This window comes from Otolemur garnettii, unplaced genomic scaffold, assembly GCF_000181295.1.
Source record: "Otolemur garnettii isolate 467f Iridium unplaced genomic scaffold, OtoGar3 scaffold00120, whole genome shotgun sequence".
In the NCBI taxonomy this organism is placed as follows: domain Eukaryota; kingdom Metazoa; phylum Chordata; class Mammalia; order Primates; family Galagidae; genus Otolemur; species Otolemur garnettii.
Window position 1 is genome coordinate 4,503,687 of NW_003852515.1, and position 12,564 is coordinate 4,516,250.

At 43.6% G+C, this 12,564-nt stretch overlaps 1 protein-coding gene across 2 annotated transcripts in view; it reads left to right on the forward strand.

Annotated features, from left to right (window-relative positions):
- The window catches only part of FLT3 (fms related tyrosine kinase 3), an 80,538-nt gene that overhangs the window by 43,999 nt on the left and 23,975 nt on the right, over window positions 1–12,564 (forward strand). For both annotated transcript variants that reach the window (XM_003797615.1, XM_003797616.3), the window contains exons 8-9: window positions 39–192; window positions 1,230–1,398. In XM_003797615.1, the coding sequence (XP_003797663.1) occupies window positions 39–192; window positions 1,230–1,398 (323 nt within the window). The remainder of the gene's footprint in view (window positions 1–38; window positions 193–1,229; window positions 1,399–12,564) is intronic.

Here is a 12,564-nt window from a genome sequence, read left to right on the forward strand (position 1 = left end):
CAAATATTAAATTCAAACTCTGTTTTATTAAAACCTAGGGCAGCTCCTTTGAGATGAGTACCTATTCAACAAACAGAACTATGATACGGATTCTGTTTGCTTTTGTATCATCAGTGGGAAGAAACGACACTGGGTATTATACTTGTTCCTCTTCCAAGCATCCCAGTCAGTCAGCTCTGGTTACCATCGTAGGTAAGGCAGGCTGCTCACGCAATCTTTCTTCCTATTTTTAAGTTGCTTTAGTGTCGAATGTGAGGTATGTAGTACAAATGCTGATTTCAATTTAATGTTGCTATCGAAAAGCTGAAAAAGAAACTGAGTTGGAATAGCTTTACAAGGATAAACTGCCCACTCTCTTTTCCAGTTAAACCGAGCTACTTGAATGCCACTGTCTTTGCACTTAGCACACTGTAATGTGACTATCTTTTTATTTGCTTTTCATCTCCAATAGCCTATACATTGCCCAAGGACAGGGACAACCCCTCTATCTTTATTAGTGCTGGAACCTGGCACACAGGCTGACAAAAATAGGCACTTAATAAATATTTGTTCTAAGAACCAACTAACTACAAGGGCAGTGACCATAACGGAGAGAACTATACAAGCCCTCAGATGCACTGAAATGAGATCGGGCTACGTTGAGTTTGAAAATAACCATGTTTAAATAATCTCAGATTAGTGTGCAGCCTTTAACCGTAATGAAGATGCTGAGAAATGCAATGTAGTGATTCTCTTAACAAACTGATAAGTGTTCCATAAAGAAACCTTGTGCATATTGCTAGCCAGATTGCTCTTCCATTTGTGCCTTGAGATCATTTCACATGGGGCCTGTCACTGAGAGAGTTGGGCTGGCTGAGAGCAGAGGCTTTCAGGCTCAGCCTGGGGACCCAGAATGAGAACAGAGGAGCCCTTTAGCCTCTTGAAATTGTCTGCAAAATCTATAGCCTTATTTATACATTTCTCTACGAAGATAGTCAATTATTTATATCCCATCCCTTTTAAAAAATATATATATCCCATTCTTAAAGGAATCTTGACTCTAAAAGATTATGAGCTCAGGCTTAGAACGAGGCAGAAGACTCCTGTATTTTCTCTCAGGCGAGCAAGTCTGACCATGTTGTGGTGTGTTAACACCTGACTTCTCATGCATTAAACTGATGAATAAAAGTTTTTTTTTTTTATCTTTCTCGATATATTTCTCTAACTTCTAAATACATTTTTTCTTACAGAAAAGGGATTTATAAATGCTACCTATTCAAGTGACGATTATGAAATTGACCAATATGAAGAGTTTTGCTTTTCTGTCAGGTTCAAAGCGTATCCACAAATCAGATGCACGTGGACTTTCTCTCAAAAATCGTTTCCTTGTGAACAAAGGGGTCTTGATGATGGATACAGGTGAGGCCAGAAAGAGCCCTAAGGCTTCCTTTTTAGCACAACCCTCCTTCCCTGTTGCCCTGAAGAAGAGAAGCTTTAAACTGACGGATGCGAATTCACTTATTAGGAGTTTATTATTGAGTTGAAATTGAAGACGAGAAAGCAAGCGGCAGATGCGAGGAGTCCATGGGTCCATGGCAGAAAGACAGTCTGACCCGCTGGAGTACGGTTCTGTGGCATTTTCTGAGTCACAAGATAGTTGCTTCCTGTTTATGAGTATGGTGCACTGAGTCTCCCTTAGCACATTTGCAGCAGATTGAGGAAGTAAAACTTCTTAAAAATAGGAAAACAGTACCTGTAGGTACATTGATTGGAGTTTTTAAAACGTGAATGCAGAAATAGCTCAGTAGTAAGTGGTAAGGAAAATGTTTTCCCGAGGGTTTGTACAGCTATTAAGATTCTCTTGTAGGAGGAATTCTTCCTTCCTTCTTTGGAAACGACAGACAACTCTCACCTATTTAAACTAATTCTATGTAGTGACATAGTTTCAGGTTAAACTGCGAGTGACTAAGACACACGTTATCTCTCAAACAAGACACTGAATCATTGTTTTTCAGCATGTGACTCATAAATCAATTACGTAAGAATCGTCTCGGCAAATGTTGAAGATGTGCATTCCTAGCTCCCATTTCAGACATGCAAAATAAAAATTGGGGCAAAAATGCCCAGATTCTGTATTTTTCTTTTCAAGAGATGGTCTGTCACCCACGGTGAAGTGCTGTGGGGCAGTTATGGCTTACTGCAGCCTGGTGCTCCTGGGCTCAAACCATCCTCTGGCCTCAGCCTCCCCAGTAGTAGGGACCATAGGCATGTGCCATCATGCCCAGCTATTTTTTAAAAAAAATTTTGTAGAGACAGAGTCTCTCAATGTTGCCCAAGGTGAGTCCAAACACCTGGACTCAAGTGATCCTCCTGCCTTGTCTGCTTTCCTTGGCTTCCTAAAGCACTGGGATTAGAGGTATAAGCTTCTGTGCCTGACTCCAAGATACTATCATTTTAATATAAACTCAAAGGCCAGGCACAGGAAAAAAAACCCATAGTGTTTTGGATATATTGAGTTAAATTAAATCTATTAATGAGCTTAACATCACTTGTTCCTCTTTATTTCTTTGTATAGCTAACTGGGAATTTAAAAACAATGTAGGAGTCTTGCATTGGTGGTTCGCATAATGTTGTATTTCTCTGAATAGTGCTAGATGAAGAGTAGGAGTTAATTTCTTTTCACCTTGATTCTGCAAAGTGTTTGCCTGGTGATTATTGTGTTGCTTTTCACACTCCAAAGTAATTTGTAACTGGTCTTTGTTTACATTTTTAAAGAGTCCCTCTGCACCCTGATAATGTTCAAAACATTTTTTTGAGACCAGGGTGTCATTCTGTTGTTGCCTGGACTAGAGTCCAGGGGTGTCATCATAGCTCACTGCAACCTCAAACTCCTGGATTCAAACAATTCTCCTGTCTCGTCCTCCCAAAAACTGCAAAAAAAAAAAAAAAAAAATAGCTGGGCATTGTGGTGGGCACCTGTAATCCCAGCTACTTGGGAGGCTGAGGCAAGAGAATCGCCTGGGCCTAGGAGTTGGAGGTTGCTGTGAGCTGTGTGATGGCACAGCACTCTACTCAGGGCAATAAAGTGAGACTCTGTTTCTTAAAAAAAAAAAAAAATCTCCAGACATTGCCAAGTGTACCCTGGTGAGAAATATTATCCCTGGTTGAGAACCACTGCCTTAGAGAGATCACCCCTTAGTCCTGAGCTCTTACTCAGAACTGCCAAACTTTTAAAAGTAGGTCAGGGTGGGTGGCACCTGTGGCTCAAAGGAGTAAGGCATCGGTCCCATATGCTGTAAGTGGAGGGTTCACACCTAGCCCTGGCCAAAAAAAAAATTGCCAAAAAAAAAAAAAGTAGGTCAGGAAATCAGCCCTCCTCTACCCTCGCTGAATTGATTGGTCTGTGCTTAAAAGGAAATTAGGGTGTCACTGTTTCCTCTCTTCTTTATATTTTGTCCTGGTGTTAGATAAGCTCTTAGCATGATGGGAATCTCTCCTGAGCCTGAGTCAAAGAGAGAAAGGATCAATTCAATTTACTTCAATAAGTATTACTTTAACGTTCCCTTGGTGGGTTTGATGCTATGATGGACTGCAAGAGTGAGTAAGGTAATGTCTCTTTACATAGATTGCTGCTGTGCTGGTGACATTTGGCGTAACTTTTTGAGATTTTTATAGACTCACTGATGAGAAGACCATGTCTGTGATATATGGGTCATGGGCCAATCTCGTGGGCTAGTTAATTTCATTCCATGGCCATAATCTGCACCCCTGACCCGAAGTTGTTATGCTATAGAGGTAGGCAAATGAATGAATCAGGGGAGATCTTCCTCCTATTGTGCTTTGTATTTCCCTCATTGGTAATCATCTGGTAATATAGTTACCTTTTTGTGTGTTGTAGCTCACCAGTGGGTTTGGCACTTACCGTAACACCCAACACTCAGGGCTCACTATATTTAAAAGTTTTGAAGAGCTACAGTCTTTGTTGGTGCTGACGATGTACCAGATGTTATGTGTCCCTGAATATACAAGGCAAAGGAAAGATGGAGACTCCTTTGGGAAAAAGATGTTCAAAATATCAGACAAAAAAATCAAACAATGAAAAATTTGAACACCTCTTAATTGAGCTGGGGGATGGCAGACTAAATTATAATGTGAGTTCTTTCCAACTTTTTATTATAAAAAGTTTCAGATTTACTAATAAGCTGAAAGAACAGTGCAGTGAGCATCCCTTACCCACCTACATCTGGCAATTTAATTGAACTGAGTTTATTTTGTGAAGTACAGTATTTCAATCATGTTGCAAGATTGGACATGCAAAGTGATGCAACATTTTTGGTTTTTTGTATTTTTTTTTTTTTAAATTTGTAACCGAAAGACCTCTGTAATAACATTACTCCTGAAAAAGCTTTGGTGTGGTCATGATGTGTGTGCCAGAAGTCTCTCCCACCTTCACAGCTTCATTTCTCCAATTTACTTCCTCAAATATTACACCAAAGTTTATTAGGACTTGCTTTTATGTGTTTCTATTTTATTTATTTTTATTTATTTATTTATTTATTTATTTTAGAGACAGAGTCTCACTTTGTCACCTGGTAGAGTGCCTGGGCATCACAGCTCACAGCAACCTCCAGCTCTTGGGTTTAGGTGATTCTCTTGCCTCAGCCTCCCAAGTAGCTGGGACTACAGGCAACTGCCACAATGCCCGGCTATTTTTTGTTGCACTTTGGCCGGGGCTAGGTTTGAACCTGCCACCCTTGGTATATGGGGCCAGCGCCCTACCCACTGAGCCACAGGTACCACCCAGGTGTTCGTATTTTATTAAATTATAACTTTCCAGCCGTCCTAGTATCCTGGTCCTCATAAACGTTTCCAGAATATTTCACCTGTTAATTTGCATAATCTTTCTCTAGGGCTTTATTGCAAACACTAAATCTACTTTACCTTTTCCATGTTTCATGGTAAGAAACTGTATTAGACTGTTGTAACTTTTTAGTGATCTCTACTGAAAGATTCTCCTTTGCCTTGCCTATTCCTTCTTTTCCCTGAAATATTTAATCTTTCATCTCTACAAACCTAAGTTCTGCTGGTGACAGGCACTAGCCACTCACTGGGTAAACAGCCATGTGGTGGTTGCTGATTCAGTATGAACTAGGGTCCTGCTGAGAAGAACCAACATACAAAAAAGCAAGCTCGAAGGTACAATGAGTGTCCTCGTAGAAGCTGAGTGAGCCCGTGGAAGGAACTTCTTTTTTGAAGGAGAAGAGCCTAGAGTATAGACAGAAAGGAGAGAAAAGATGCTTGGGTCTAGGGAAATGCCAAGAGGTCCCGTTCACTTCTGCTATTGGTGGCAGTGGCCCTGGCTCCTGCTCTGCCAAAGATCCCACTCATAGGGGTCATATGATGTCATAGGCTGGTATCATATGATATTGTTACCGGAATTTCTTCTTCAGTAGGTTCTTGGTCTTGGGGATTCAAAGAATGAATCCACAGACCACGGATCAGTGGTAAGACAGGATTTATTTTACAGAAAAGAATACAGAAAAAGCACCAGAGCTTCAGGCAGGGGGGAAAACCCAAGTCAGAAAAAAATCTCCCCCTGGGTCCTTTGTCTAGGGGGTTATATATACATATCTCCTAATAAATGAATGGGTAAAATGTCAGTGGGTTCCCAGGCCTAGGAAACTGACCAGGCCTGGGAAATGAGTGGTTTCCTGATCAGCCACAAATGCAGAGGTTAGGGAGACAGAGGCCAGGGTGGAGACTGTGGTGCTCCTGGAGCTGGCCACCTAGAGATGACTCCCCAACAGTTGTCTGGCCCCCACAGCTACTGGAGCCTCCTATAGCCCCTCTGCCTACCCTCCAACCCGCTGGCTCCTCTGCACTCTGCCACACCAAAATCCCAGGGTGGAGACACTACAGGCAGCAGGTCCCCCCCTCAGCTGGGGCTGCGCAGGCCAGGATGCCACCGGCCCTGTGTCAGTATCAGCCTCATCATAGGAAGCCACTCACTGAGAATAAGAGATCCTTTGAGCTCTGACTATTGCCACATAACGTGCATAAGCCTTTATATGGATTTTTCTTTTTTTGAGACAGAGTCTCACTATGTCCCTGGCTAGTCTCTCTCTATCCTATGCTAGAGACTCCAGTAGTGTCAGCCTGGCTCACAGCAGCCTCAAATTCCTGGGTTCCAGCCATCCTTCTGCCTCAGCCTCCTGAGTAGCTGGGACTGCTGGCGCAGGTCACTATGCTGGGCTAATTGTTTTTCTATTTTTAGGAGACATAGGGTCTCGTGCTTTCTCAGGTTGGTCTTGAACTTCTAACCTCAAGGAGAGAAGAGACATTTGGGTTCTGCCTCTGCCTCCCCAGTAGCTGGGACTATATGTGTGAGCACTGTACCTAGCCGGATTATTTCATTTAATTCTCAAAATCCTATTTTATGAAATACGGAAACTGAGGGGAAAGTCCACCCTTCATTCACTCCTGCTTTCTGAAATCACCTTTTAACAAAAGAACACCCCAAATTCTATCTCCAGAAATCCATTTCAGACTTTTTTTATGTGACCACTCTGAAAAGTACATAAAACATAGTTCTTTGTGCAAACGTGAAATAATTACGCCATTTGCAATCTGATTCTCCACGCTATCACGAGCGTCTCTCCTGTAAGTGTATCATTATATCTACATTATTGTTTTTAATGACTGCATTGTATTCGTATTCTACCTTTATACATTTTTATTTCAACTTTTTACACATTTTTTATTTTAACTAACTTTTGATTTTAGGGGTTTTTTCCTTTCGTCTTTCTGTTAAAACAAATTTTTGATTTTTGATTTTATTTTTAGAGACAGAGTCTCACTCTGCTGCTGGGCTGGAATGCAGCAGCTCCACAGGCACGTCATAGCTCACCACAGCCTCAAGTGATCCTCCTGCCTGGGCCTCCTGTGCAGCCGGGACTAGTGTGAGCCATTGCTCTTTTATTTCGATGTGATCTTCCCGCTTACTGTGTACCCCACAGTAACGCTTCTAAAATTTCTTTTTTTTTTTTTTTTTTTGAGACAGAGTTTCACTTTGTCACCCTCAGGAGAGTGCTGTGGTGTCACAGCTCATAGCAACCTCCAACTCATGGGGTTAAGCGGTTCTCTTGCCTCAGCCTCCCATGTAGCTGGGACTACAGGTACCCGGCTATTTTTTGGTTGTAGTTGTCATTGATGTTTGGCAGGTCTAGGTGGGATTTGAACCCACCAGCTCCGGTATATGTGGCTGGCACCCTAGCTGCTGAGCTACAGTGCCAAGCCAGCTTCTAAAATTTTTTTTAGTCTTTTTTTTTGAGGCAATCTCGTTCTGTCCCCTGGGCTAGAATGCTGTGGTGTCAGCCTAACTCACAGCAACCTCAAACTCTCGCGTTCAGGTGATCCTCCTGTCTCAGCATCCCAAATAGCTGGAATTAGAGATGCATGCCACCATGCCTAGCTAATTTTTTCCATTTTTACTAGAGACAGGGGCCTCAATTTTGCTCAGGCTAGTCTTGAACTCCCGGCCTCAAGCAATCTTCTTTCCCAACCTCCCAGAGTGCTAGGATCACAGGCATGAGCCACCTCATCCAGCCCCTAAATTTCTTTTTCACTTGAAATGATTATTGGACTTAATAAGTCTCATAGTCGGCTCGGCGCCAATAGCTCAACCGGCTAAGGCGCCAGCCACGTACACCTAAGGTGGTGGGTTCGAATCCCCAGCCCGGACCCGCCAAAACAACAATGACGGCTGCAACCAAAAAATAGCCGGGCGTTGTGGCGGGCGCCTGTGGTCCCAGCTACTTGGGAGGCGGAGGCAGGAGACTCGCTTGAGCCCAGGAGTTGGAGGTTGCTGTGAGCTGTAATGCCACGGCACTCTACCCAGGGGGACAGCTTGAGGCTCTCTCTCAAAAAAAAAAAAAAAAAAAAAATAAGTCTCATAGTAATGAAAATCTGACACATATTTTTTGTTTATTAGGTGCTAAGCCCCACTCTAAGTGATGCTTTTTTATTCTGAAAATTTCTCTAAGAGCTGTATAAGGTAGATACTATTATCATATTATCTGCCTTTTACAAAAAAACTGAGGTACACAGATGTTAAGTGACTTGCCCAAGTTCATACCACTAGGCAAATTGCAGAACCGTGATTCTAGCAAAGGCAGTTAGATCCAACGTCTCTGTTTTTAATTTTAAACATTTCATTATATTGCCTCTTTATACCAACTCATTTTGAAAGTGTGAGGTTCTCACACCCAGTATATAAGAAAGTGGAAATATATACGTGTCTGTCGGTTACTTAAAAATTAAAGTGTTTTCACTCTCATGAGATGTGCCATGCTGTGCTATTCCGTTTTTAATGTTGTACACCCCCAGGCTTATCCCTGAAGTCAAATAAAAATGAGCCCAGTATTATGTAGAGAAATACAAAATCGTCAATACACCCTCCTTCCCCTTGACCATCTTTTTGAACTTGGGATAGATCAGGTATCACTTCCGCCAGACTGTGTTCACAGGCCCTACTGGCCCTACCGACCCCGCAGGCCGAGGGAGATGGGAGCCCAGGGCTTCCGGGTCACCGGCCCTCAGTGCTGTGCAAAGCCACCTTCAGTCTTGTCAGAAGCTCTCAGCTTCCCTGATACAGGCTTTATTATTCTCCGCTTTCTGATTTGGCTTCAGTAGACCCTTGCTGTTTGCATTAAGGATTTTTTTTTTTTTTAACGTGGCATTTATTTATTTATTTTTATTTCAGAATGTCAGTGGGTATGCAGGTTTTGTTTACATCGTTTGTTTTCGTACAGATTGAGTCAAAGTTATACGTGTAAATGTGCCTCCAGTGCACACTGTCTGGGTGAAGGGCATAAAGGATTCTTTACAGTAAAATGATTCCCTGAGCCAATGGAAAGAGCCTGTCCTTTCTCAATGCCCCCCCTCTTCAGGTGCTAAATGGAAAATAAAAGTGACCTGTTGTGATTGCAGAGAAGAAAACCCTTTCCATAGCTGTAATGACAATACAGCTTCTTAATCACCAAGATATTCTTTCACTATGAACTCAAATGTCCTATCTCATGACCCTGTTTAGAAAAACTCTAAGGAGGCTGAATGCGGTGGCTCACACCAGTAATCCTGGCATCCTGGGTAGCCAAGGCAGAAGGATCCCTTGAGCTCAGGGGTTTGAGACCAGCCTGAGCAATAGTGAGACCCACATCTCTACCAAAAATAAAAAAATTAGCCAGGTTTGGTGGTAGGCATTTGTAGTCCCAATCACTTGGGAGGCTGAGGCAGGAGGATCACTTGAACCCAAGAGTTTCAGGTTGCTGTGACTTACGACACTATAGCACTCTAGCCTGGGCAACAGAGTGAGACTGTTGAGGGGGTAGGGGGAGAGAAAGAGAGGAAGGAAGGAAGAAAGGAAGGGAAGGGAAGGATAAGAGAGAGGGAGGGAGGGAGGGGAAGAGAGGGGAGGGGAGGAAGAAAGAGAAAAGGAAGGAAGGAAAGTAGGGAGGGAGGAAGGGAGGAAGGAAGGAAGGGAGAGAGGGAGGGAGGGAGGAATGAAGGAAGGAAGGGAGGGAGGGAAATAGAAAAGCCCTAAGGGAAAAAGGGCGATTTGAATCTCCTGGTCACCTAATTGGTTAGTCTCCTTGGAATTCTCAGAGGGTCAGAGGAGGTTATGTTGTTGCTAGACTTAACTGTCATAAACGTAAGAAAAAGCAGTTTTAAGCAACCTGGATATTTGATTTTGTGTTCCCACAATTTATGTGACCAGTTTCCTACCTGGAAATTGTTCAGAAGAGTGAAAGTATTTCAGGCACTATCTTGTCTAAACTGTGGCAAACCTCACTCTGTTAAGACAGCACAAAAGGCTGAAGAGGGAATGCGTTTACAGAACATTTTGTTTTTTCTGCTTGATGATAAACAGCCATATTGGTCAGTTCTTTTTCTACTCTGTTGACTGTGATCTTCTGTTAAGTCCCTGGCTGGCCACTCTTGCTTCCTTTATTACCTCTTCTCTCTTTCTTTTCAGGGTCTTTGGACATTGTGTAGGGAGAATCGCACTTGGCCTTTCTGAGGCTCACATCTCTCTTTTCTTGGACTACTTGCACACTGCTTTCCTAAAGTTCAGAATGCACATGGAGCTCTTCCCCTCTTCCCTTCCCCAGGGTCATAATCGGGCTTTCCCACAGTCTTTCTGTAACTTCCAGCTATTTCCTCCCTGTCCAAAAGTAGGTCAGGATGAGAAATTCCCCATCTTCAGCCTTGTTAACAAAGCAAATAAAAAACTTATTAAATGCTCAGCTTTTAACTGCCCGAAACTTTTGATGGGTCTGAGAAAACATTTCTCTCATCACAGTCAGAATTACCTCTGGCCCAGCAGTTAAGGGCACAGACTTGGGCTTAAAAGCTGCAACCATCCAGTGTTTGAGTCTTGAGAGACATTTGGGATTCTGTTTTCCCCTTTATCTTCCATACCCAGTTCAGCCCTTGCTATTCCCCGCCCCCCCTTTTGGGTTTGCTCTTTCTTCTTTCCTGTTTCCTGCCCCAGGCGACATTCCTCTTGGCATGCTCTGAAAGCCCAAATCAGAACTTGTACCTCTTCCATTGTAGGATTTCCCACATTCTACTGCAACTGCTTAATTATTTCTCTGCCTTCACCACCGAACTCTAAATTTTGTGAGACCAGAGACCTTATTTTTCAAACTTGCCATTAAATCCTTGATACCTCCAGCAAATAGGGTCTACCAGTGCCAGTTGAATGAATGAATTCCCGGCTTGCTACAACACCACTTCCAGACTTCCCTTTGCCATCAGGTGAATCTGAATCTTGCTCCTGACTCTCCCTCCCTGCTTAGAACTCCACAGCATCATCTTCCCGTTTTTCTCATCATGCCTAATTATTTGGCATTATTTGGCCTAATTATTTGGGCTTGTTTCCCAAGGTCCCAACTTGGTGGCCCCACTCTACCCATCTCCCCCCACCTGCCCCTCCCTGCCCTCTTTTCTCCTGCATCCCTGCACACACCTGCACCCCTAGGGAGAGGTCTCGTTATACCCACACCGCGGCCCCACGAGTTCCCAGCTGCTGCCTCAGTCACAGCTTGGCCTCCTCCTTAGAGTTTTTTCCTTTTATTCTCTCATTAAAGCCAACTCATCCAGGAAAATCCGGCTCGCGGTCTGCTTCTCCTAGGAAGCCCCTGAGCTTTTAATGTCTACATGGACCTCTCTGCCTTCTTTGGTCCTCTGCTGATCTTCAGTGTAAGCCTTGCACTATTTCACTTGTCCACCCACCTGGATCATGATACCTCTGAGGACAGGGGCTGTATCTTAGGTTTTTGGTATCCTGCATGGCTCCTAGTCAAAGGCTGGCTCCTCCTTCTGAGTTCTCTATATAGAGGAGGATTAATTAAATATCTTTGGTACAAAGCTTGGGTTTTCCTTTTTTTGTTTTTTTTAGCCGGGGTTGGGTTTGAACCCACCACCTCTGGTATATGGGGCCAGCGCCCTACTCCTTTGAGCCACAGGCGCCACCCCAAGGCTTGGGTTTTCTTATTCTACTTTAAGGGAATTTTTTTCTTTTCCTCCGATTTTGTTACTGTGAGTACACAAAGGCGTATTTGACAGCTCCTTTCCCTCTTATCTCCCCTTCACTGTGATCAGTGAAGTGATCACACTTCTCACTGTGATATTCAGTAGACATAGTGAGTTATCCCCAATATCAAGTTATCTGTATCAAAGCACTGAGTGATAGATGAGTACTCCAAGTAGGTACTACAGCCTGCTGAGACCACTCAAGGGTGTCTGTATGAACTTTGTGGATTTGAGCCCTCATCATTGTCAATTGCTGTGTAAGTCAAGGGGTGGTCATAGGTCCTGCCTTGGACCAACATCCATGCGTTATCCTTTCAGTAAGCAGGGCAGCTATAGGGTCCTCCGCCTGCTGAGGTTCTCCCATATTCTGGGAATCAGGCTGTCCAGAATGGATAGAATAGGAGGGGCAGGAACTTCCTTGTCTCTCTGAGGATCCCCAGCCAGCCCTAGCCCTTACTGGGTCTTATTCTGTTGCCTGGGCTAGAGTGCAATGGCGGCATCATAGCTCACTGCAACCTCAAACTCCTCAAGCCATCCTCCCATTCTCCTGACTCATCATCCCACAGTGCTAAGATTATAAACTTGAGCCACTGAATTTGGCCTTTTAATTTTTTCGTAAACAGAGATAGGCTCTCACTGTGTTGCCCAGGTTAGAGTGCAGTTGCTATTCACAGATGTGGGATCAAGCAAAACTCTTGCCTGAGCTCCCAAGTAGCTGGGACTATAGGGGCGCACCATACCCAGCTCTGGAAATCACTTAAAATTTGCAGATTCTGCATCAGTGGCTTTGAGACAGGGCCTGAAATCACTTAAAATTGTAGATTCTGAATCAGTAACTTTGAGACAGGGCCTGAAATTTTGCATTTCTTTTTTTTTGAGACAGAGCCTCAAGCTATCCCCCTGGATAGAGTGGTGTGGCATCATAGCTCACAGCAACCTCCAACTCCTGGGCTCAAGCGAGTCTCCTGCCTCAGCCTCCCAAGTAGCTGG